At 35.0% G+C, this 25,283-nt stretch overlaps 3 protein-coding genes across 7 annotated transcripts; 1 reads left to right on the top strand and 2 right to left on the bottom strand.

Annotated features, from left to right (window-relative positions):
• The first annotated feature begins 3,320 nt into the window (after window positions 1-3,320).
• Window positions 3,321-11,903, top strand: LOC140860004 (MACPF domain-containing protein At4g24290-like). Of its 3 annotated transcripts, none has more exons than XM_073262727.1 (8): window positions 3,321-3,453; window positions 3,855-4,197; window positions 4,434-4,672; window positions 6,937-7,138; window positions 9,363-9,431; window positions 9,525-9,711; window positions 9,960-10,126; window positions 10,856-11,903. In XM_073262727.1, exons 2-8 carry the CDS (start codon window positions 3,946-3,948, stop codon window positions 11,534-11,536), a joined length of 1,797 nt encoding a protein of 598 aa, XP_073118828.1. In that variant the 5' UTR covers window positions 3,321-3,453; window positions 3,855-3,945; the 3' UTR covers window positions 11,537-11,903. The 3 variants fall into 3 exon arrangements, with proteins under 3 accessions (XP_073118828.1, XP_073118829.1, XP_073118827.1); XM_073262728.1 differs by having other exon boundaries at window positions 3,341-3,453; window positions 3,863-4,197; XM_073262726.1 differs by having other exon boundaries at window positions 3,362-4,197.
• A 252-nt stretch (window positions 11,904-12,155) lies between these two features.
• On the bottom strand, window positions 12,156-13,602 carry LOC140860006 (uncharacterized). The gene is made up of 2 exons (XM_073262729.1): window positions 12,882-13,602; window positions 12,156-12,679 (listed from the first exon to the last, which is right to left on the bottom strand). The coding sequence occupies exons 1-2, from the start codon at window positions 13,155-13,157 to the stop codon at window positions 12,509-12,511; spliced, it is 447 nt and encodes a 148-aa protein (XP_073118830.1). The 5' UTR covers window positions 13,158-13,602; the 3' UTR covers window positions 12,156-12,508.
• Window positions 13,603-19,295: 5,693 nt separating this feature from the next.
• On the bottom strand, window positions 19,296-23,834 carry LOC140861024 (large ribosomal subunit protein uL3y). 3 transcript variants are annotated; one of them, XM_073264032.1, is made up of 6 exons: window positions 23,805-23,834; window positions 22,387-22,492; window positions 21,509-21,619; window positions 20,399-20,703; window positions 19,885-20,294; window positions 19,296-19,695 (listed from the first exon to the last, which is right to left on the bottom strand). In XM_073264032.1, exons 2-6 carry the CDS (start codon window positions 22,469-22,471, stop codon window positions 19,437-19,439), a joined length of 1,170 nt encoding a protein of 389 aa, XP_073120133.1. In that variant the 5' UTR covers window positions 22,472-22,492; window positions 23,805-23,834; the 3' UTR covers window positions 19,296-19,436. The 3 variants fall into 3 exon arrangements, with proteins under 3 accessions (XP_073120133.1, XP_073120134.1, XP_073120132.1); XM_073264033.1 differs by lacking the exon at window positions 23,805-23,834 and adding an exon at window positions 23,619-23,793; XM_073264031.1 differs by lacking the exon at window positions 23,805-23,834 and having other exon boundaries at window positions 22,387-23,572.
• Between the last annotated feature and the right edge of the window lie 1,449 nt (window positions 23,835-25,283).

Here is a 25,283-nt window from a genome sequence, read left to right as displayed (position 1 = left end):
GAACAAATTTAATCGTAAAAGTTTTGATACCCATATATGGAATCGTTCCATATAATAAAATAAAATTTTTAAACTTTCGCTGCACCGGGTATCAATTCTTAATTGATCTGAACACGTTTTCCAACACTAAATTCCAATCTAACAACCTGAAACAGAAATAGGACCACCACGCAACCACTGCAGCTCAACGACCGCTCCCACCGGGACCGTCCAACCTAAGTCATGTCCCATCGAATAGGGTGTCCAACACAAAACACTAAGAACGTGAGAATAAAATTCTCAGTACAGAAGTACAAATATACATATACCATGCATGCACATGCAATATGAAGGGTACTGGAAAACCTATCCAGAATACTGCTCAGTCAAGGTGCCATGATATGTAGCACGCTGAGCCGTCGCATCAAGAGGTGGCTCCCATATCATAAAGTAACTGTGGATATAAATGGATCCATGTCCATAGAAATCCATTCACTAAAAATACGGGGTTGAGCGACCCCTACTACAGGCTATGCAAAACAAGGCATAAAGCTCAACGTGTACATGCATGCCGCATAATATCAATGCATATAAAATGCCACATAAAACATGCAAACATAATACATATATATTCAACCTGATATCTCGGATAATGCATCCGTACCTCTATTGAAAAACTTAAGCACCCTACCAGTCTAGCAGTCCAGGTACTCAAAGTCCATGCCTATAAGCAATAATCATTATATCACTTATAATGCTCTAAAAGCCTTAACTAGACTATTAGGAACTCACAAAAGATAATCTGAGTCTTGATTTATACCTACGTCCGTAGTCAGCTCACTGATGACGACTGTATTAAAACTTAGGCACAGCTCCACTACTGCTTCCGTAGCGCTCCGCTACCACCGGCCTTCCAGTAGGACGCCTAAAAAGTCCTAAAAGCCGACTAGAAGAAGATAGAAAGGAGAGAGAAGAGAGAAAATAGCGAGTGAGAAATGAGCTCTCGGCTGCCTATTTAGAGACGGAGATCGGAGCGTCCGATCACCTTCGGAGCATCCGATCAACATCGGAGCATCCGATGTCCCATCTAAGGCGTCATTGCTTACGTCATCTATGATGATGTCACCCTAGACACCTGTCCACACCCGATCGGAGCTTCCGATCTTACCGAGCTCTCAACTTATCGGGCCTTTCTCTCGGACATTTTGAACTCAATCCTCAGCTTCCTAAGTCCAATTGATGATTTTTTAATCATGTTTTGACTATTTAAAAGTAATTATATGAGTGGATTACTTGTAGTTTGGATACGGGCTACTACAGTTAGTCTTGTCTATTGGACTAATTAATGTGCGTAGAATTTTTATGACATTGATGAGTCATGTTTTGCATGCACATAGGGATAAATTTGTTGTGGTATACTTTGATGATATCTTAGTATATAGCAAAATTTTTAATGAGCATATTGAACATTTGAAACTTGCGCTAATTATGTTGAACTTAAAGTTTTTGGGATATGAGCATGTTAAGATTTCCTATGTGTCGAATGGTGATTATAAGAATATCTTTGAATTATATTTGAGTTATGTTGAGGGAACACATATTATGTGTTTGATGTGTTATATTGACATATCCAAGACAATAAATATGGTGGATAAATATTTGTTGTGCTTACACATAAGGAGAGATGTTGAGTGGAGTTGTGAAAGATAAATTGCATGATACAAAAGAAAATTTTATTTCACAATTGTATGATTTGAATAAATCGATTCTTATTCCTAGAACAAAACGGTTATCTATGACTTTTTAGTTGGGGTTAACTAGGTGTAAAAAAAGGAGAAATTTGATTTATATCATATCTAATGAAGTGTTGATCATATTTTTACATGGTAATGATGTTAAGTTGTTTATTTTATGCATGGAGACTTTTGTGTTCTTTGATCTTGTTACGACTGTGCAAGGTACACAAATTGATGAGGAAAATATAAGGTCAACAATCAAAAGTGATTCATTGATATTAATGAACAAGTTGGGTCCTAACGCTTGCAAGGAGAAAATACGAGGTAGGTGTAATGTAGATAAGATTTTTAATGTTACTAATATTTCATTTCTTGATTTAGGAGATGAGCAAGATTTGAGGACAAACTTTTTTTTCAAGAAGAGGAGTATGATATGATCATGGATAGCCTTTAAAGTTATCAAACTAAGAAGAAATGCGATCTTTAAAATTTGCCGCAAGGATCATTAAATAGGGAACAAATCAAGAAGTTTAAGGAGCCACTTTAAGAGATTGACAATATTAAGAAACTAAAAACCTTGAAAGATTATGATTGGTCCTCTTGATTTGTCAATTATTTTTCGTGAATCTCTGCTACTAGTTCTCATAAGCTAGGGGTGGATTTTCACAAACTTAATTGTTTCAAAAGATTGGAAAAAACATTTTGAATATTTTTGTTATTGAACTGAGAATGCGATTTAATCTATAATCGTGTTTGTTTTTCATGTCATTAAGAATTCGTATCATACACAATGTGCAGTGTTTCAATTATAAAATGAACAAATTAATTTCAATAACATTAACCCGCCTTAGATGAATCGTTGATATGCTTCGAATTAGTGTCTTTCAATTTTGTTGTTCTCGCGATTTGGTGCATCCGTCTGATTGTCTCAATTTGAGAAAAATCATTTTCAGATATTGTTTTAGAAGATTTGAAGGGAGATGAGCTAAATCTTTATAGATTTTAATGGTAGATTACGAGATGGACATAATTGGGATTAGGGCTGGCATACCGAACCCAAAATATCGAGTTTTCGACATATCGTATCAAAAATTTTTCGATATACAGACATTTTTTCAGTATACGGAATTTTTTTCGGTATCTATACGGTATCAATATGAATTTTTTCTATATCAAAATTTTAAAATTTCAGTATCGGTACCGATATGAATTTTTTTCATACCGATATTTTTGATACGGTATACCAAAAATTCACCTCTAATTGGGATAATTGCGAAACATTGCGGATCATTTGGTGGCTGAACATAATCGAGACTATTTTGGGAATAATGACAAACAAGAGGGACCAAAATCTGTATTAACACATTTCAGAAGATTCAAGAGAGAGACGAGTCATATCTTCGTTATTTTTTAACGGAAGATGACGACAAGGGCCAAATTGAAAATAATTACGAAATATTAAGGATTATTTTTATAGTCCAAAAAAAAAAAACTATTTTGCAAAAAACAACAAACAAGGGCGACCAATATTAACTCATATTGAAAAAAACAAAGAATAAAAAATTATGGTATAGTTTATTTGAGGAAACATATCCACATGAATTGAAAAAATATATTAAGCATATCTTTGATTAGATTAGCGCCTCATTCATTTATTGTGTTCTCTGCTACTGAAGCTCCACTCTCCTCTAGATCCGAGCTGACAGAGGGTTTCCTTCTCCAACTCTCCGTGGATTAGGTTTGATTGCTGATGCTCTGGGATTCGATTTTCATATCCATTTTTTAGTGGAATTTTGTAGGTCCCATATGTAGGATTTTGTTTTTTCTATGTCTTTGTGGTTGAACTACCAGTTTTTATTCTCCCTTGGGTATAGTCGTAGTTCTTGATGATTTTCGTGGAGCTTCTGAAGCTAATTACAGTGGGATACGTGTTTATGTACGATTTAATAAGGTACCTTTGATATGTGAGCTAAAGTCACTGGGAATTCAAGTTGAATGTTGAGCATGCTTAGATTCGGAGCTCAAAGATTTGAATGTTTGCTTTTTTTTTTTTTGTGGGTAGGAGGTTGTAAGTTTCTCTTAGTTGGCCCAACTGCTATATAATTTAAGTCTTAAGTCCGCTAATAGTGTGGATAGCAGCATTTCAGGTTAGTTGATGTGCTAAAGATTGGGATGTGAGTCAGGTAAAGAAAGAAATTTTTCTAGAGATGCAGGAGTGAGAATTTAAAAGATGGCGCTTAAGCTTTCTGCAGGAGACGCGGCGAAGGTTGCCATTCAGTCGATTGGTCGGGGATACGATATTTCTTTAGATCTTAGACTAAAGTATTGTAAGGGTGATTCACGTTTACTTGAGATTGATGAGAATCAGGGTCGAGAGATTGTTCTTCCTGGTGGAATCTCGTTGCCCAATGTGTCAAAATCGATCAAATGTGATAAAGGAGAGCGGACAAGGTTTCGGAGTGATGTTCTGACCTTCCAACAGGTTTAATTTCTTACACACACACTCTCTCTCACACACACATTCAAATTCATACTACTTGGCTGTGACATTTAGATGCTGTGATGCTACACATATTTGGTAGATGAATTGTACATTTGAAATATGTAGTTGTCGTTTTCACTTTGTTCATTTTTCTGTTCCTACTTTCGTGAGTGTGCTCATAATTCGACATGGTTTCTGCAGTTAACTACCATAGAACTGATTTATATAATCCACAGATGTCCGAGCAGTTAAATCAGGAGCTGTCATTGACTGGAAAAATTCCTTCTGGGCTCTTCAATACAATGTTTGAGTTTTCTGGTTGTTGGCAAAAGGATGCAGCGTTCACCAAAACCCTTGCTTTTGATGGAATGTTTGTAACATTGTATACAGTTGCACTAGAAAAGTCTCAGATGGTTCTCCAGGATCATGTGAAGAGAGAAGTTCCATCTTTTTGGGATCCCATGGCATTGGCAAGGTTTGACTTTTGCTGTCTTCTCTAGAAGTTTATAGCATTGACAAACATGCACTACTATTGATTTATTGCTAAGCAAGCCAACCAAAAACATTTCAACTTAGAGAAAGCTTTTGATGGAAGCCCATTTCCTCCCTCTGCTGCGTGTCCCACATCAACTTTACAAGGAAGTGTGTAATAACTAATAAGGTTGAAGGGCCTTTCACCTAGAAGGTTAGTTTTTAGGGTCTGGACTCTCTTTTGGGGCTTATTGCCTGATTTAGGTGCTTTTGTTGAAAGTTGAGCATATTGGACAACCTGGGAATGGGCTACTATTGGGTTAGTGTAGATAGTATGGTCCATGTTCCAAACTGGATTAAGGGTGTAAGTGTATACAGGGCGAAAACAATGCAAAGTTGGTCATTATGTACGTCGACTTCTCAGGGGATTGGCAGTATTATGTTTCTACCATCGGCTCCACAATAAAGTCTAGAGTGCCTAAAAAATTTAAGCCTAAAAAGCTAATATTTTGGGTTTGGGCTCTCCTTTTTATTTATGTCTGAACGCTTGCATGCACTTGATTCCTCTCCTCATATGTCTAGTGACTTGATGCCTAATATATTTGAAGCGGAACTGTGAACTGACAAGGAAGACCCTGTGATGAGTGATCTTTAACTGTTATAAATTTACTTAAAGAGTTACTGTTACCAGTCATTCAATAACTGTTGTAATATCACTAAGATCGTGATTTTTGTTGGATGATAGCTCTTGTGCTGGAGCTGGTTAAATTAAAACAAGAATAATCATTTTTTTTTATAATAATCTATTCACTTACAGCAGATTTTATGGATTTTGTCAATGCAAAATTGCCATACAAGATACTAATATTTCCGTGGACTTCCAAGATTGTTGAAATCTTATATGAATTACAAACACCGCAATGAGTTAGTGCAAATTGTTTTGTGGACTCATAAGATTGTAAAGGAAATCGTGTATCTTGATGTTTCTTTAGATAGACGTCACATTGAAAAATAGATGAACCTTTATTCTTAAACATATTTGGAAATAAATACTTAATACACTGAAATCTGCGGTGCCCTAATCTAAAACACCACAACATTATTTCCTTGCTGCTAGATTCAAAAAATTACTTAGAGATGTTTTCTAGGTTTGATCATTGATGAACTTGTCCACGCAAGTTTATTTAACAAAAAGTAATTGGGTCCATTATGTTCTTTAACATTTGCCCATTACTCTCCCTGAGATCATTTCCTAAAATTCAAGAATTTACTTCCAAATCATGTGTTAACTTACAAACATATAATAGGCGACGAAGAAAGATTGAACATGGAGGGCATATAAAGAACAAGAGATTTTGAATAATTATTCACCCTTGAGTAATCACTGAAAGAGAACCATCCACTGTTTTCAGTTCCATATGGTTCTCGTTCCTTATTCTTAGGAACCAAAACCAATCCGTGAGCCCACTGTTCTCTATCTGGTTCCAGTTTTGGGACCAAAACCAAAACACAGTTTCGGGTTTTGAGATATTGTTCCAACCTCGGATCCACGGTCTTGGGAATGGTAGTCGGATTTAGGCCTTAGGCTCTGATATTAAAAAAAAAACAATAAGGGAAAAAACATTATTGTTTTATATAATAATAATAAAATTTACAGTGGTTTTTATTGGGTCTCATAACAGAGCTGCCCAACAACTCAATAAGATACTAGAAACAGAAAACAAATCCTAAAGGTTACCAAATTAATCCCAGAAAACCTGTCACTGATTAGTGTCAGATTTGATTTATTTACTTGCTAAAAAATAAACGAACATATAAAATGTAGCTACTTCGTAATGATATAAATTTAAGGTATAGAGAGCATGCATATAATGGTGTCTGCCGGGCCCTTCAAATGAGCAGTTATTTTATTTATAACATATTAGAAAATTTTCTTCTTGATGAAGAAAAAAATTTCGTTTCTATCCTCATTCATTATCATTAGTCATTGATTAATCGTCATGGGCTAGCATGTTTCTTTCGGAAGGAAAAACCTTGAATTTGAAGCTTGCAAGGATACACGTCTAGTAAATTACAAATTATGTATTTACATCTTTCCAGTTGCTATGTCCATGGTTTCCGTTTGAACTAGTAAACCTTCTAGCACCTGTTCAATATCATGCCATAAATTTTGGGGAGCAACAGGAATGTTAATTATGTATTCAATTTAACGGGAATGATAATGGCAGTAGGTCTTTGTAGTGGCGCTGATTGTTTCCCATTCTTCAGGTTTATTAATAAGTTTGGCACTCATGTCATTGTTGGTATAAAGATGGGTGGGATGGACGTAATTTACATGAAACAACAACACTCTTCAACGCTTCAACCAGTTGACGTCCAGAAAAGATTAAAAGTGATGGCAGATAAGAGGTTTTTGGATGCAAATGAACAAAATAAACTGGATTCGGAGCAAATGTACCAGGGTGATAAGGTTTGAATTTTCTTGTTATTTCGATCAATGCAAACAGGATACTAAGGAATTTCATTTTTATTTATGTTGTATGTTGACTAATTGCATATTTAGGTCAACTCTGTGATTTGTAACATGACTTGCAATTTCATTTTTTATTTTCCTTCATCCTCTTTCTCTCTCTCTCTCTCTCAAGTTGATGTGCCTTTAAATCAATCTATTCATCCTCATACATGGCTCTTGCTGAATTTCATGCTTCAAGTGATCCTGCCTAGTAGAAATATTTGCATTTACTTGTGTTGTTTATGAATATGTACCCGAAATGAAAGATAGAAATGATACTTTGCTATCAACTAACATTTATGTGATTGGCTAATTCATGTTTTCATGCTTCAAGTGTTGCAGTCTGGTAAGGAATTAAATTTTCTCCATTTAATTACCTTGGTTTCTAGAATATCTGTAACTGAAATGGAAGATATGGAATGGCTGCTTTTTCATGTAAATATTGACCTTTTTTCTTTGGATGAGGGGTTTCATAGGACTGTATATCGTTTTGTTTTTTAACCAAAGCGGCTTTCCATTTTTATTTATGTTGTATGTTGACTAATTGCATATTTAGGTCAACTCTGTGATTTGTAACATGACTTGCAATTTCATTTTTTATTTTCCTTCATCCTCTTTCTCTCTCTCTCTCTCTCAAGTTGATGTGCCTTTAAATCAATCTATTCATCCTCATACAATCACACATCAAGTATTATTCCCTCTGGAATGGCATTGCTTGCATATTTTTCATCTGTGCTGTTGTTAGCCGTGTTCAAATAGGCGGTGCGGGCGGTCACCCACCGCCGAGTGCTTAGACGCCTAGGCAATTTTTTTATCCTAAATAATTCACTCTTCTTGTTCATCTTAATATTTCTCCAATAATTACTCTGTATCGAATTCAAACTCATAATCAATGGCATATTCGTCCTCTTAATCCGATACAAATTGATGGGAGAATATGTCAAATAATCTTTTAAAACGATTTTAAATTTGTTAAACAATAAACATATATTATATATATTAATCTATGCAGATTGTGAGCCACCTAATTGGCGATTAGACGGCTGATTAATGCAACAACACCCAGAGACATCACCTGTCTAAAAATCGGGGTGGTGCCTAAGCGACGCCTTTTAGAACAGTGATTGTTAGTCTACGAACTTCTGATAGTGATGATGATCTGTTTGTATGGAAAGTTATTGATGGTTTCTTCTAAATAGTTTATTATTATTATTTTCTTTTAATCACGCTGAGTAGTTTACTATTTATTGAGCTGATAAGGCGTACTATGGATAAACCTCTGTTGGCATTCTTTTTTGAACACTTTAGTGCTGCTATTCAACCATGGCGGAGCATTGTTAAAATTACACCTCGCATTTCGTAGCTTTTTGACTCTATTATCTGATATCAGGCCGGATATTATGCGATAGCATGGAATATAGATGGGCAGTGTCTAAATGGCGCCTTAGTCTAAGGCAGTCCATGTAGGCGGTCCGAGGCCATCCGGCGGCGGAGGCGGGCAAGCAAGCGGTTGAGACGGCGGAGGCGGGCAAGCAGGCGGTCGAGGTGGCCGAGGCGGTCAATGATTTTAAAATTCCAATCAATTATCAAAGTCAAATAATTTTAAAAACCAGTCAAAGTCAATCAATTTTAAAAACTTTATATATTATAAAAACACTTCTCACTCTCTTTTGTATTTACTTTTGGTTTAAAATGTCTTCCACCATCAGCCACCACCTGCCTCAAACCGCCTCCATCTGCCCTCCGCCATCTGCCACCACCACCTTAATTATCTTGTTAGTTTGCATTTATATATTTATTTGCATTTTCTCTAGATTGTATATATTGTATGAAGCTTCTTTAGGCATAAACATTATTTAATTACATATATTACACAAAAAAATTGACTATTTGTAATTACATTGCATGATTATACATAATTGCCTATTAAAAATTGCTAAAAAAATTCAACCGGCCGCCGGTAGGCGGTCGCTGACTGCCCCGCCACCGCCTCCCGCCATTTACAACATTGTAGACGGGTCATTATTTAGTCATTATTGTGTTGCAGTAACACTTGTTAATTGAGTCTGCAATTGTTTTGTTGTAACTTGGTTTCCGAAATTGATAATATTCTGCTGCCTTTGACAATAGTGCATAAACTGAATTTATTACTCTGCACCTCATTCATTTTGTCGTGCTTCAGCTCGACATTAAGGAGGCACGGCTCAGGTTTGCGGATACTGGCACATCAAGTTCTTATTCTCATAAAGATGTATGCCTTTCGTTTCTCACATTGCAGTCTCCATCAATATCAGCAAGAGTCTAAATCTGTTAGTATTTACTTAATTGGTGAGTTGCATAACAGGACATCATTTGCATCTTCAAAAGGAGGGGTGGAAGTGATAACAGAAATTTGACCCATAATGAGTGGCTACAAACTGTGCAGTTGGAGCCTGATGTTATCTCAATGTCCTTCCTCCCAATAACCTCCCTATTAAATGGTGTTCCCGGTAGTGGATATTTGAGCCATGCCATTAATCTATACATGCGCTGTGAGTGAACCATCTGCTTTATATGTTTATCATGTTCAATGCTGTCATACTACATGCTTCTTTGTTCAGATAATTTATTGTTTATCAATAGTTCCTTGGGTTGGTGATTTGTATAGAGGAAAGGGCAGGATTTCTGCACCACGAAGATTTTAAAACTGTCGCATATAATCATATTCTTGCAACTCATGTTTGTGTGAGTGTGGCAGTTAATAAGTCGGACGTTTTTCATGTTGGTCTTATTGCTTCAGACAAGCCACCAATCGAAGAACTTCACCAATTTCTGGAATTTCAGCTGCCTAGGCAGTGGGCTCCTGTGTTTAGTGATCTTCCTCTTGCTCCACAACGCAGACAGCAAAGCACTGCTTCATTGCAATTCAGTCTTATGGGTCCCAAACTTTTTGTAAATACTACCCCGGTAAAGTTTCTTCATCTGTTTTTTTCCCTTTCCTTTTTTTTTTCATGTGAGTTTTAATTTCCTACATCTCCGTGGGTGGTAGATGTATTCTATGATGTGAGGTATCTTTAACCTAGAACTGCGTGAAAATATATATTTTTATTGATCAAACACCTTCATCATGAGGGGGAAAATTGCGGCTTGAAAAGTCTCTTTGAAAACTCCATGACTCTTAACTAGAGAAAGAGAGAACCTGAAAGTGGAAGGAGTTGTAGGTGCCTCCTTAGATTTAGGTGACTAGTAATCTCATGTGCATTCTTTTTTTTTTTAATCTCTTATGTCCAATTTATTGCTATTTCCATTTAACTTTAACTTTATTTGTTATTTCTTCTTGTATTGAAATTCAATTAATATACTCAATATCGTCACATTTTTTATAGATGATGTAAGTATAGGCATTTGACACGATGCATTGCCAAGTAATTTTCGGCTTCTTTCTTGTACTGCTTGAATTAGGAAGTGAGGAGATATTCTGGAGACAATTACATCCTTCCTTAGGGATAGAGTATGTGAGAGATTTGATAATGTATTAATGTTGTATGGAGCATTCTTTTAAATAAATTCCACTGCCATATTCTTTTATAATTAAAATCCTGAACTTTTACTCTGACTACACAATTTGCTAATCCTCACGTTTCTGTATCCTTGAAAATTGAATGTGTCACAGTTATCATTTGTCTGTGTTTTCAGGTTGATGTTGGTAAGAGGCCAGTGACCGGTCTGAGATTGTATCTTGAGGGTAAAAGAAGCAACCGCTTGGCCGTGCATTTGCAACACCTGTCCTCTGTTCCAAATATTTTCCATCTTGAGGATGATTTGAATGGAAATTTTCACCAGGAGCCTTATGATCGCAGATATTTTGAGAAGGTACAGTGGAAGAACTTTTCACATGTATGCACCGCACCTGTTGAATCGGATGAAGAATGTTCAATAGTCACTGGAGCACAATTACATGTTGGGGATTATGGATTTAGGAATGTTCTTTTCCTGCGGCTCCGTTTCTCAACTGTTTCAGGAGTTGTGTCTGCAAAGTATCCAGAATGGGATGGATCATCTTTATTGGCCCGTAAATCTGGACTTATTTCAACTCTGATTAGTCATCACTTCACAGCAGTTCAAAAACCACCTCCACAGCCATCTGATGTGAATATAAATTCTGCTGTTTACCCTGGAGGTCCTCCTACTCCAGTCCAAGCTCCCAAACTCTTGAAGTTTGTTGATACGACAGAAATGATGAGAGGGCCACAAGAACCACCTGGTTATTGGGTTGTTTCTGGTGCAAGACTTATGGTTGAAAAGGGGAGGATCTCACTCAAGGTGAAATATTCATTACTGACTGTTATTCAATCTGATGATGATGTTCCTGAATAAGATTACAATAGTTTGCATTTTCTGAAAGAGAAGCAAGTAGGAATTAACATGAGATTTGTGCTGGATCAGAGAATAGCAACATTGTGTATCTACAGACACCATAAAGTTCCACTGTCGCAGAGTGATTGGCTGGATATGCACTCTCACGTGAAAACTTCTTCAGGGAAACTAAAATCGCTAGAAAAGAGCCGAAATTGTCCTTGAAATGCTACTTCTCTTGGTGTTCTCTGTGTTCTCCGTATTTTTTAGTGTGTATGTGACCGCCTTGGCTTTTTTCGTTGCTGTAATGAACTTATCCTTGTTTCGCTTTTGAGTGTAGATTCCACGGCAGTTCTTGTAAATGACAATTATTAAGTTTTAAGCCATTCTTGGTTCATGGTTTCTGATGTTGGATGTGCTATCACGTGATTGTGGTTGGACAAGTTTGTATTAGATTTGTTCGAAATGTACTTTAACAAAAATTTTGCAGGAAGATAAATGATTGAATACGAACTTCATTAGCAGTCTGTCTTCTGATTGCAAGATGTTTCATGAGATAATGCGGCAATTTCAAGCTAGGCTGTGACAAGTTCCCTACATGATAAAAATTATCCGCGTTCAGGATTTTGTCTTTTTATTTCAAATGCAGGTACGTGCCAAGGAAAAATTTACCTCACAGCAAATGTTAGGTTTACTCAAACTAGTGTACTTTTACGGTAGTTTTCCACCTTTTCAATTCATCTCACAGGAATAATCTTCAGCCGCTGGGTTTTGAATTAGCTTATTATATATGTGCTAGTAGCAAAGAAGTAATTTCTTGAATTCCCTTGCAGGGTGGAGATTTTCTGGAAGAATCTTCTTGGATGAAGGAAAATTTGGATGCTGGAATTGTCGCATCTCTTCGTTAACTGGTGTGCCAAAATTCTTTTAGGTGCATTCTCTTGTCATATATTAAAGCATGAAATGTGAAGCTCATCGACAATCATGAATAAACTAATGGTGAATGTTGAAATCATCGTCTCGTGTTAGGCAAAAACCATGTTCATGAGAGGGCCAATGTACTCCTTCCCTTCTGCTAGGCAGAGGAGCTGCTTGAGCAATATAGGTTGGATATTGCTGCCCTGGCATCACAACGGAGAAATCCGATGCATATGATGTTTGTGCCTGTCACATAAATTAATAATCAAAATCATGTGGATTGTGGATGAAGTAAATGCAAACACCGCCCGGGCATTATAAACACCAGCTCTCAGTCATGCATATTTATCTCTTGCTAAAACCTTTTGATGCAGTCTATTTTGCAAAGAATATACCGAATCAATTCTGAGTAAGTTCAAATAGAAATAGTGCGAATGGAGAGGCTCACTGTTTCTGAATGTCCCAACTTCTGCATTTCTCTTGATTCAATTCCCCTAGATTCATCATGGGTTGCAGTTGGTTTGAATAAATGCTCAAATATAGCCATGATTAGAAACATCGATACCAAAATGGCTGTAGCAACAAAGCCAAAAGAAATGGCACTCATGGACGTGCCAAAATTTTTCTGAGAACCTTCCCTATTAGCATCTGTTTGAGATGGACTGGGACTTGGCCTGCTGTATATGTTCCATGGCTTTGATCTTTCGTTACTGAACTCGCTCATTCCTGTTGTGTATGATATTTTCTGGCCTTTATGCCCAAAAACTTGAGTAGTACTTGCTTCCTGTCAACAATAGGAGATGATTCATCATCTAACACGACTTGGTCCGTTTTGCATTTGTTGTCTACTTTTCCTGCTCCCTGATGCAACAGAAGAAAGGAAAATCTTCCAAAACGTTGCCTTTGATCACATATTTTGATAAGCACATAACAGGAATTCAAATGCAGAGTAGTTCAACCTTGAAGAGGAGAAGAAACCAAATAAAACGTGAGTACATAAATCATTTATTTTTGCATCTTTGAAACTCTCTTCTTTGTTGTAGTACATTTTGCTTGTCAAACCTCTTAGTACTGTGACAAAATTCAACAATAAAGATTATGACCTGTAACATGCCTTCATGCTTGAAGATGGTCTAGGGCCAATTTGTTGAATAAAATTTTCTTGAAATAAGTTGGAGTTGGAAAATGGATTATGCAAAATTAGGACTCCAAGATTGGATGTCAGTTGATTTACCTGAAACGGGAGTGTACATTTCCATGAAAAATCTCAGTGAATTTACCCTCTGTCCTTGCAGGGTGAGCTCCAATTCTCGTCTTTGACACATTGCTGAGGTATTATATAATCGGCAGGTGAGTGTAATTATTTATGCAGTGAATAAAAATAATTAAAAGTGAAAAAGTTGCTAACTTTAGATTATTTTAATCAGTAAACTTTAATGTTTTTTCGTGTTAATACTTATGTTTATGCCTAACTTAATCAGTACTATACCTTGTCATGGGCCTTGGTGTCTGCTTAGAAAGAGAAGTGACGTTTAAGGAAATTATATTACTAAAAATTTACAAAATTCGGATCCTACATTAACCTTATTATCCTATATTATTTATCAATTGTTTTAATCTTTAGGAACTTATAAGTTAGTGAGTGTTATCTTAAAAAATGAGTTGGGACATTCGGAGAAAATAAAATAATGGATCTTAAGATCATGATTTGTTTGGTATTATGAGATGGTTTATTTTCGAATTTTATAAGCTTTTTTGGACAAAAAAAAAAAAAGAGAGAGAGGAAAGAAACATGTTGCAAAGTTTTATAAACGTGCAAACAACATATAACTTGTTTTATAAATGAAATAACGTCAGCAAATATACTCTAAATTAATAACGATTAATTAATTTTAGGTGTTTCTTGCCATAACCAAATAGTATTTGTTTGATGGATTATGATGCTGGATACGTACGATGAATGGTTCTATAAGCATGGATTGTCTACGAGCAGTGATTTGATACAAGAGTTCACAAAGCTAATATTCTTATCATCTTATACCAATCTTTCAAGTCCCAAAACTATTACTGCCCACAAATACTCTTCCATTTTAAAAAGAATACTAAATTTCCCACTTTGGTTGATATCATATCTAAATATATATGTATTGTGCATACGCATTGCAATCCATAACATGGGATGGGACAGACTACCAACAAATGAATTCATAATTGGGAGTTGGAAGAATCACCCACTTCATGAACCAAGTTCAAGAAATTAAGCTGCCAAAGTACCAATTTTTAAGTCTCAGTTTTTGCTTGCATATATATATATATATAGAGAGAGAGAGAATGACTGTGTGCCAGCTGGCCTGTGTTTTGATATCAAATCTACCGATTGAAATGCCAAGAACAAGAAGATGAACTCCAAAAGCAGAGAATATAATGTTGGATATCTTGCAGTTACAGCTATACAGTACCTGATCAGAAGCTAAGCATTAATAATTCAATAAAGAAAAGAATAAGGTTTTGATATACAATTAAAAAGGGGAAAAGGAGGTGATGTAGACCACGCCCACATTTTATTCTTATTTTTTTTCCCCTAAAAGTTTTTCATAGAAACCCACTCTGTCAGAAGAAGCACTAAATCATTTTACGGTGAAAAAATTATATGAAAATTAGAATTCATAAATGTAGTCTTAGTAAAAACTATATATAGCTATTATCATACAATGTTTTAAAAAACGCTAGGCGGTAGGTGGGCGGCGACCCACCGCCTAGCGTCTAGCCGCCTAGGCGATTTTTATTTTTAAACCTAAATAATAAATAATTTGAAATATTCATGAGTTTTACTATAAAAATATAAATTTTATGTCTTATGTTTTTCAGTTTTTGTACGAAACTCTTATAAAATTTTATTAATAATAATAATAACAACAACAATTACATAGATATTAATAGATATCAATTCTTCATATGTAATATGAGATTTAATTTTTTACTTCACTTTCTTTTTTGCGCTTCTTCTTTCTTTCCGTGTTTGTTTCTCGCGTCGTCACTCTCTCTTTTAGTTTATTATTATTATTTTTTTTTCAAAAAATAATAACCGCCTAGGCGGATTTTTGTCAGCCTAGCTAGGCGGCGTTTTGTCAAGCCGCCTAGGCGGAAGATTAGGCGAACAGCGCCTAAAGACATAGCCTAGCAAAAAAGCGAGGCGGTAAGCAACAGCCTAGCGCCTTTTAGAACACTGTTATCATATCATACGGTTTAAATTTTGCGTTTTGTTTGGCAGTCCAAACAATATTATTATTTTTTAGCTTCATGTGCTAATGGAGCCAATCGTTGGTCCATTAATATTGTGTATAGTATGTTGTTGCAGATTTTTCATATGTTTTACATGCATTCTATGTCTTTGAGGTAATTCCAAACAATTGTTATATATGAGTTTGGATGATACTCTTTTCATTTCAAATATATAAACTACATTTTATTATGTTGTTTTAGATGTTTCTATATTTAGTAGTATTTCCTGTTGTTTTACTATGTATCTTTATGGTAACATATGAACTTTTTTTGTGAATTTCTTTTTCCAATGATCGTAATATTTGTGAAAAAACATACGAGCCTATGCATTTGAGACGGAAAAGAATAAAAACAGATTGATTTGATCAACTTTTTTACATGGGAGTGCGGTGTTGGTGATCTAGTGAAGGTTTTCCTTTTGAGTTTGTTGAATTGTAGACATTGAGCCAAGAAACATTGAAGAATGTTTATGAAAAATATGCAGCTTTAATAATTAGTTTTGGTTTCGGTAGTCAGCTTTAATTATTAGATTTAAGTAAGGTATTACCATAAACAAGACGAGAGAAAAGGGGGGAGAGAGAGAGAGAGAGTCCTCTTTTTTTCTTTCTTTTCTTCCAAAATGGCTTTTCAACAACGTAATCACCATGTCTTTGAAAGATAATTGGTAAATGCTTTTCAAAGCCTTATTTCTTGCTAATCATCTGCATCCCATGTGCACAAAATACTTGCGGGTACAACTAAACAAATTATTATGTTTATATTCTATTCTTGTTGATTATTTTCCTTGATGCACTAAAAATTATCTTAAATAATAACTGTTTTCATGTTTAAGCTCCAGCTAACTAAACTCAAGCCTATAATGCTTAATGTTTGATTTCGATCCCTCACAAATCTTCACGTTTTTTAGAATCTTTTCATTTGCATAACACGATCATCATAAATATTTGAAGTCTTTGGAAATTTAAAAGGTGCCCTTTTATTATTACATAATTTCATCACATTAGCTATTTATGTACTAAGCTAAAATCTTGAACCCCACAACATGTCGAACCATTTCACTCAAAGTTTTGACAAATTAAAGCATAACAAATGCATGGCTTTTTATGTGTTGGAGTCACCTCAAGCAAAGAATATAAAATTTTTGCATGAGACAATTTCTTAAAGAGAAGGGCCCAATGATAAGAAAAAAGAATGAATGAAGTAATTAATTCTTGAAAATAAATATATTTGAACCATAATCTCTCTCACTTAGGCCTTAGCCAACTTTATTTTTGTCTTTTTTTCTTTCTTCAACTCAAGTCTTGCTGACTGAGACTTTTACTTTTTCGGCATGTTTTATTAACAGAGATTTTATAGAAATCCACACCAAATATTATTATTTCGTAAAAATTATGAGTTTATGGGAGTTGAGTCAATTTCATAGCGAAATTATATGCTCGTAAAAGCTCAATGAATGTAAATGATATTTTTTGTGTTTGAAGGATTTTAAACTTGTGAAATCCGCTACAACATAATGTTGAAAACCATTTTTTTCCCCAAAAACTTGAGTTAATTTATGCATATTCCGACCACAATTTAGAAGAGGAAGTGATCACATTTTTCAAGAATTGAGGATAATAATAAAACAAAGAGGGAGTTGCATTATTTGTTGGCAAACAAGCAACTCACTTTCTTTTGAATTTGGAAGCTTTTAATTTACCTTTGTCTTTCTTTTCTTCCTTTTTTTTTTTTTGGCACTTGCTACCCTAGGTTTTTTATTTCTATTTCTTTTCTTGAATAAATGCCCATGTGGAGTGCATTGCTTTTTGTCCAAATATTACAACAAAGATCTTCCCCACTCAAGAATCAACATTCCTTTCTGTCTCTGTACATGTACTGCCTCCCCTTTTTCTCATCAGAGACCACAAGCCACAAAGTTACGCAGAGAATTGAGACAAATATTTTTGCTCAAACATTAATTTTATAAAATGTGGACAAAATTGTCCAGGATAACACTTTACTTGGTTCATTCAAAATCATTGAAAATAATTTTTCAACGGCTTTTATTCATTTTGTGGAAACCATGTTTTTACATCACAAGTGTTGCAATTCTAGTGAATGTCAAGTGCAAGAACTTGTTTAACATATTTTATGTCTATATTTTAGAAATATGCCTCGAGTGGTCCTCAGCTTTTTAAGATGGGGAATTGTGTATTATTATTATTATTATTATTATTATTATTATTATTATTATTATTATTATTATTATTATTTTAAAAAAATAAGTTTATATTTTTGGTGACAGCATAAAAGGGCCAACATCTCTCAACTTTGGTCTCTAGGTTGTGCCTAAATAGGCACATGATTTATGTCATATCAACATAAAATATGTTCATTATATGATAATATATACCTTCTTTAACCCTTTTTCAGTACATTGTACCTGTAGACGTTTCGATTTAGATTTACTCACTCCAGATTGTATTATTTAATTTGACCAATGTTTGTATAATGAATCATTGGTTTGAAAGACACATATGGTTCATGTAGATAGGAGATTGGAAATATTAAACTCGGGTGGATATTTTCGTAAAGAAAATAAAATATATAATTTCTAAACCGATATATGACTTCGCATATTAAAGTTGAACCATAATTCTAACAAACTAGGACCACAATATACCAGTCTCGTGTTAGTTTATAAAGTATTTAAAATTAGTTTACAAGAAGTTGTGTTTATAATTTTCATGAACGATGATATATATATACCAAGAACTTGAAGGTATATTTGAAGTCAGAGACGATTGACAATATGATGGAGAGACAAGTACTTACAATGAAAGGATACTATTTGTATGCATGATAAAATGCTATATATACAAAAGTCAATTTGTAGGTGTTTGCACGTAAAAATTGGCGAGTGGATGCTTGTGGGTGTGTCAGACGCCTTCGTGCCAAAAATTAATAAAAATAGAAAAATCTAACTCCTACAAAAACAAATGATCACGAGTCTCGGTTCCACCATTGGTCCCAGTTTCACTGGTTAAGCAACGAAGAACACGAAAAACAGTTAATAAAATTACATAATTCGTTATTAATAAATTAAATATGGACAAACACTTGCCATCGAAACATAAAAATATAGTGCTGAAAACACGGGAGAACTATCAGGACATAAGCTGGAGACAATAGATTGGAAATTCCAAAAAAAAACAAAAGATGGAAATTTGCAGAAATGTTGCGATAAAATTCGAGAGCTTTTAGGAAGCTAATTTGGATTGAATGATTGTTGAATTGAATGATTGTTGAATGCCCTCTCTTTCATTCTGCGTGTTTGAATTAAATTATAAAGAATTACTATTAATTCCATGTGATAACTTATACTGCGTGATAACTTATATTTTATCCACCAAGAGCGGTGCCGAGGTTTCACAACAAAATATGTTACAACCGGAACTTTAATAATTGCGAAGAGTTTTCACTCGAACTTCATTTGCTTGTTTGCCCTCAGGCTCCATTCAAATATGTTACGATATGTTTTACTTGATTGAAAGTTTGTTCTCATTGTGAAGGTATCTTGGAGTTTGTTTACTTAGTTGGAAATTACTGAATTCAAAAACAATAGTATTCAAAAATTCGTGTCCTCAACAAGAAACAGGAAGCGACGAACACAAATAAAATTGAGAAAAAAAATTGGATGTCCTCTACAGTCCATTCCTCAAGAGTCCACAACAATGTTTTCTCACGCCTTGATTCGGCCAAAGAACTTGGCCTTCTCCTGTGATGTCTGGAAGCGGCCATGGCCAAATTTGGAGGATGTATCAATGAATTTCAGTTTGATCTCCTCCAATGCAACTCTAGAAGTCTGGTTCAACAAGGATTGCCTCAATGTGACGACTCGCTTCTTTGGCCCCACGCAGCAGCCCTTTATCAAAAGAAAGTCGTCCTTGACCACACCATAGTGAGGAAATCCTCCCATTGGCGTGATATCCTTCTCAGTCCTAAAAAGTTCACAAAAGTTCAAAGTCAACATTAACCTAAGTTAACGTGTGTCCATTTTGATTCCTTGGTTTTACTCAAGCGATCAAGCAAACGCCTTCCATAAATAGAAAATGCATTACGTTTGATTAAACTTGAGCGAACAAGAGAAACCCAACGGTGTGATAACGAATGAAGAAGAGTTTACTAACCTATCAAACTCGGTCATAGCAGTGTGAGATTCCTGACCAGACTTTCCCAGTTTGTAAATTTTCTTGTTCATCTCAGTCCGGTGATGGTACCCATTTTGCCCAGCCCGGGCAACTGTGAAGGAAACCCTGGCAGGGTGCCAAGCACCAATACAGGCAACCTTGCGAAGCCCACGGTGAGTCTTGCGAGGTAGGCGCGTGACACCCCAACGGGTCACCACACCCTCATATCCTTTACCCTTGGTAACTCCAATAATGTCAATCATTTCATCTTTCTGGAATACGGCATCAACTGGAACCTGTTTTTCAAAGAAGTTATATGCAAAATCAACCTTCTTCGCAACATCTCCACCATTGACTTGAATCTCCATCAAGTGGGCTTTCTTCTGCTTTAGCCCCTTCATCTTGCGAATCTGAAGAACAAATTATCCCAGATCACAAAAATGTTAAATAAGCACACTACAAACTACAAAGGCTACTAAGGTATTTAAGATTCAAGTAAAGTTGTGATAAAAACCTGTGTATGAGCCAACACCCGAATAACAGAGCAGTACTTCTTCATTTTCTCTAACTGGGCTTCAATATCCTTCTTCCCTTCTTCAGTATCCAACTTCTTTGAATACTTGGTGAAAGCTTTCTTTTTCGACTTGCACCAGTTCTTGTAGAATCTCCTTTTGACCTCCTCATTAAGATGCTGTGCCCAGACAGTATTCAGACAACGAAGGCCACGAGGTGTTTTAACATACCCAACAAGTCCAACAACTATCATTGGTGGAGCTTCTATGATAGTTACAGCTTCGCATGTTTCTTTCTTGTGGAGTTCTGATGAAGTAATATTCAAGAGTATAAAATACTTTTCGCACAAACAAACATTACATCTTTTGGATAACAAATGTCTGATTTATAATTAAAACCATAGTTGTCAAAAGCGCAAAGCGCATTAAAGCGCTCAAGTGTCCTCGGGCTCAAAGCGCAAAACAAAGCGCACGCTTTACGGAAGTAAAGCGCAATAAAAAATTATTCTTAAAAAATAAAATAAAAATCACTTTTTAAATAAAATTTATGAAACATAAGACATCAAATTTGAAATTCATCATAATCTTCATCTTTTGAATATCAAATATTAAAATGTAGAGGGCAATTGACAAGATGACACAAGGGCAGAGGCGTTGGGGAGGAAAGGCAATTTGATGTTGGGGTTTCTGTGTTTTTTTAGGGTAAATAGAGGGTGCACTTTAAAAGGCAATTTCACATCTCTCAAAACAATTTTTTTTAAAAAAACTGTTCTTCTCTGAAGCGCAAAGCGCAAAAAGAGGGCAAAAAGTGCATGCTTCATAGAAGTCGTGCGCTTTGAAGCACACAGAAGCGCAGGCCTTGCGCCTCGCTGCGCTTTGCGCTTAAAGCAAGCGCTTCTTGGCTTTTGACAACTATGATTAAAACAAGAGAGGAAGTTTGAAACAGATGATAAATTTTAACTGAATCTTAAACATGTTTCACAGACAAGAACAATTAATCATGTATCCAACAAGAGGTAGTTCATAATTATGATCATTACTCCAGGTTTCCGAGAAATAATTCGAAGGACGAGAGAATACTATGTGTAACATAGAGAAAGAAGAGAACTCACTTGATCCAGGTTTTTCAACCTCACGCACAATATGTGTCATGCCAGCTTTATATCCAAGGAAGGCAGTCAATCTGCAAGCTTTCGTGGGATCATCTTTGGGGAATGCCTTGACTGAAGGGTACAAAAGAGAATCAGGAACCCATTCATGTACAGGATGAAAAAGATAACATTTTTGCAAGATACACATCTAGGCTAAGGCTATGATTTTTTTTGTCCTCTGTTTACCCTTGAAAACTAATTAATGACCAACTGACCATTAGTTTTACAATAGTTTAATAAGTTGTAAAAAATACATGTTGGATTCATTATACATCATAAATTTTCTCCAATTATTTACATTCTAGCATATCAGCCACTTCAACACAGTATATGCCCTGCTTATCATGCTTCCACAAACAACTGATACTGTTGCACCTTAATGTGACTTGGACTTCAACCAAGGGAAGAGGACAAATTAACAAAAGAAGAATTAAAGGAGAGAGAAAGCCCAACCACACATAGCATACTAGTTTTGTAATCAAATAGACACTAAAGCACGGCAGAGACCAATGGCCAAATTACATTACACTAATGAAATTTAGAAGTCATCTCCCATTAGAAAACTTAATTATTGTCACTCAGGCTGGAAATGGTTACCCGTTCAACTAGTGCAATGAAGCAATTATAAATTTAATGGAAGATTATGGCAGACAGTCTCAACAACCTATTAAAGATGGCACTATGAACAACGCTAAAACACAAATAATTTCACCAAGCTGAAAGCGTTATTAGATCTAAGAAGGTTATTGTAACATTAGTTCATACTATAATCCAAGGATGCCAACAAACTCCAGAATTATTAGAAGTACATTAAAAAGATGTAAAACAACGCCAAACACCTTTTCCTCTGTGACGAGATGCCCTTTTCCTTGGAAGAAATCCCAAAGATCCATGTCTTGGATGCTCAAACTTTCGGTGAGACATTGTCTATGAAAAGTAGATATTCTGCAAAACTCATCCACTTTAATTCATTTTTTCTCATGTTAATGATCGTATAATTGTTTCAGCACTTGAGGAATTTAGGGACCAAAAAAAATCGGAACAAATAAGTGAACTTCCATGGATAAATACAAATACCTTCAGAACAAAAAGCAGTTTTGTACTTACACAAGTTAGAAACAGAAAATTCATTGCTAGTGCTAGGGGGTAGCTAGTGAAAGTAGATTTGAAATAAACGGTGGAAAACACAAATAACCCCACTGAAACCCGAAAAGGATCCAGACAGTTTTAACTTTCAAATAACAACCTTCAGACAAAGATTTATAAAACTTATGACCTCCCTGAAGCCAAAATAATACAATTTAATTTAATGGGCTTCCCTCCAATTACATACTTAAAAATGTCTCGTGTCCAAAAACCCTATGGTATCATCTGTTGTTAACATGTTTAAAAAAAAACAAATTGTGAAGATAAGCTTACTTGTGGAGGAAAGCATGCAGACTTAAACGACCCAATAAAAAATGAAAACATAAATTGCCTCAAGGAGACAACATTTTAATAACATTTTAAGGGGGAGCCAACCTTCAAATTTCCAGGGTAATCTAACAAGTGGTTTTTTCGAAACTGTTCCAAAGCAAGAAAATATTTTAAATGCCATTACAAGGAAATACAGGATAACCACCATATCACTGCAAATGAAATGAAATTCTCCCAAACCAAAGGCCTATGACAAATACATTGCCAATTCTCTGGACTCATTGGTGTCTCTTTCCAAGCACCCTTAAATCGGGATGTTGGCAAAAAAAGAGCCCTTCTGAGACTCCAGCCTTGATTACTCAATTCTTATAATTAGGGAGAAACATTTCAATTAACGGAGTGAAATGAGGCTCTCAGTATAACCCCAGAACCATGACATCAAAATATTAAAAAGACTTCACTTGGATTACAAAATCTTCCCAAATAAAATCTCTAAAATGGAAAAGGTTAAAAATCCGAAAGAAAGGTCGGCATGTTATTAAACACAGCAGATCACAACAGTATAAAAGAGGATATTTAATTGAGGAATCACATTGAACAAACACCAATCTAAGATCGAGAAAATATTTAAAAACAACTCATACAGCATGATTACCTTGAACATTTGTTTGACAAATAAACAACATATCTGAGCAAATTCAATGCATTTTCAGCAACATTCGAACGTTTGGCCGGATATTGAATGATAAGAAATTATAAATAACACAATCGAAGCACAGAATAAAAACCTCAACCCCGTTATACAGAAACTCGATCAGAATCAAATATAGGAGGATATTACCTGCGGCGAGCCAAATTGAACTTAGTTAGCTCAAAAACCTAGAAATGAGTGAGAGTGTGCCTGCCGCTGCTTATATAGGGCTTCGCTGGTTAACAAACGGCCCAGATTAGACCTAATTTTGTTCGAGTCCGTTGGATCGGATTTTGGTGAAAAACTAGGGTTTTTGCGCCCCCTTTCATTTGTTAATAAATAATAATAATAATAATAATAATAATAATAATAATAAAATTATGGTAATTGAGGCTTAAAATCCATAAAGCCCAAACTCAAAAAATTAAGCTACGGATTTGTTTGAGTGATAATGAAAATATAATAAAACAGAAGTGATAAAATTTTTGAAACATTGGGATTACAATTTCTTTTAAAATGAATTGATAAATGAAAATAACAAATTAACTTTGTATTACATTTAACAATTTTGTGTCATTTAAAAATTAATTGTTTTTCTTTATCTATTTTTAACATAAAAATTTATGTTAGTTGGTCTCACGGATCAATTTTGTGATATTTATTTGAGTCACTAATAAAAAAAAATATTAGTTTTTATGCCAAAAAATATTTTTTTTATTATAGATATAGACAGAATTGACCCGTTTCACAATCACAGATAAATATATATGACACTATCTCACGTGATACTACTCTTTCTTTAATCTCATTTGTTATTCTCTTACTCTACCTCTTGGCTCTCACTCTAGTGTAGCCTTAACTCCGTTTTCTTCTCCTAAATCGACGTAAATAAAAATTTAATTTTAATAATCCTTATATATATCATTCCTCCCTCAAGCAATGTCGAACACTCGAACTTCTCACATATTTCAATCAACCACACTAAAGACCATTATTTTGAAATTTCTATAATCTATTCATTTTGAACCCGTCAGCTGGCCATTATTTGGGAGAAGAAGTTTTGAGCAAAAACATGTTTGTTTGCATCTAGTTTATTGAAGAGGGTAATAATGTAAGAACGCGTATTTGCAAGTTGTATCTAGGGCGCCGTGATACCAAATCAAAATATCGACTTTTCGAGATATCGTACCGAATTTTTTTGATATATAGACATTTTTTTGGTATATCGAATTTTTTTTCGATATCTATACGGTATCAATATGAATTTTTTCCATACCAAAATTTCGATATCGGTATCGGTATGAATTTTTTTCATACCAATATTTTGGATACGGTATACCGAAAATCCACCCCTAGTTGTATCGTGCAAAAATGATAAATAATCACATCGATCGGTTGTGTTGAATTATTGAAAAATATTATCTACGGTTAGTGGTGACATACCGTACTGTACCGTATCAAAAAAATGCATATCTTATATCGTACCGAAAATTACGGTATAAGAAAATTTTATACCGATATCATACTGAAAATTTCAGTATATACCGAAAATTTCGGTATATACAACTAGCATACCGATTATACCGAAATTTTATGGTATCGGTATATATCGTTTTATACCCAAAAAAT

The sequence above is a fragment of the Henckelia pumila genome, chromosome 4 (assembly GCF_033568475.1).
Source record: "Henckelia pumila isolate YLH828 chromosome 4, ASM3356847v2, whole genome shotgun sequence".
NCBI lineage: Eukaryota > Viridiplantae > Streptophyta > Magnoliopsida > Lamiales > Gesneriaceae > Henckelia > Henckelia pumila.
The sequence above is the reverse complement of the archived record's forward strand: the minus strand, read 5'-3'. Positions and strand labels throughout refer to the sequence as shown.

Bases quoted from the DNA above. Each gene is read 5' to 3' on its own strand.
- LOC140861024 (XM_073264032.1), bottom strand. From the start codon at position 22,471: ATGTCTCACCGAAAGTTTGAGCATCCAAGACATGGATCTTTGGGATTT. The intron at 21,620-22,386 runs GTGTTTGGCGTT...TGTACCCTTCAG, and splicing joins ATCTCGTCACAGAGGAAAAG to TCAAGGCATTCCCCAAAGAT. The intron at 19,696-19,884 runs GTTAGTAAACTC...TGAACTTTTTAG, and splicing joins GCTATGACCGAGTTTGATAG to GACTGAGAAGGATATCACGC.
- LOC140860004 (XM_073262727.1), top strand. From the start codon at position 3,946: ATGGCGCTTAAGCTTTCTGCAGGAGACGCGGCGAAGGTTGCCATTCAG. The intron at 7,139-9,362 runs GTTTGAATTTTC...GTCGTGCTTCAG, and splicing joins AAATGTACCAGGGTGATAAG to CTCGACATTAAGGAGGCACG. The intron at 9,432-9,524 runs GTATGCCTTTCG...GTTGCATAACAG, and splicing joins GTTCTTATTCTCATAAAGAT to GACATCATTTGCATCTTCAA.
- LOC140860006 (XM_073262729.1), bottom strand. From the start codon at position 13,157: ATGAGCGAGTTCAGTAACGAAAGATCAAAGCCATGGAACATATACAGC. The intron at 12,680-12,881 runs GTGAGCCTCTCC...TTTATGTGACAG, and splicing joins AGTTGGGACATTCAGAAACA to GCACAAACATCATATGCATC.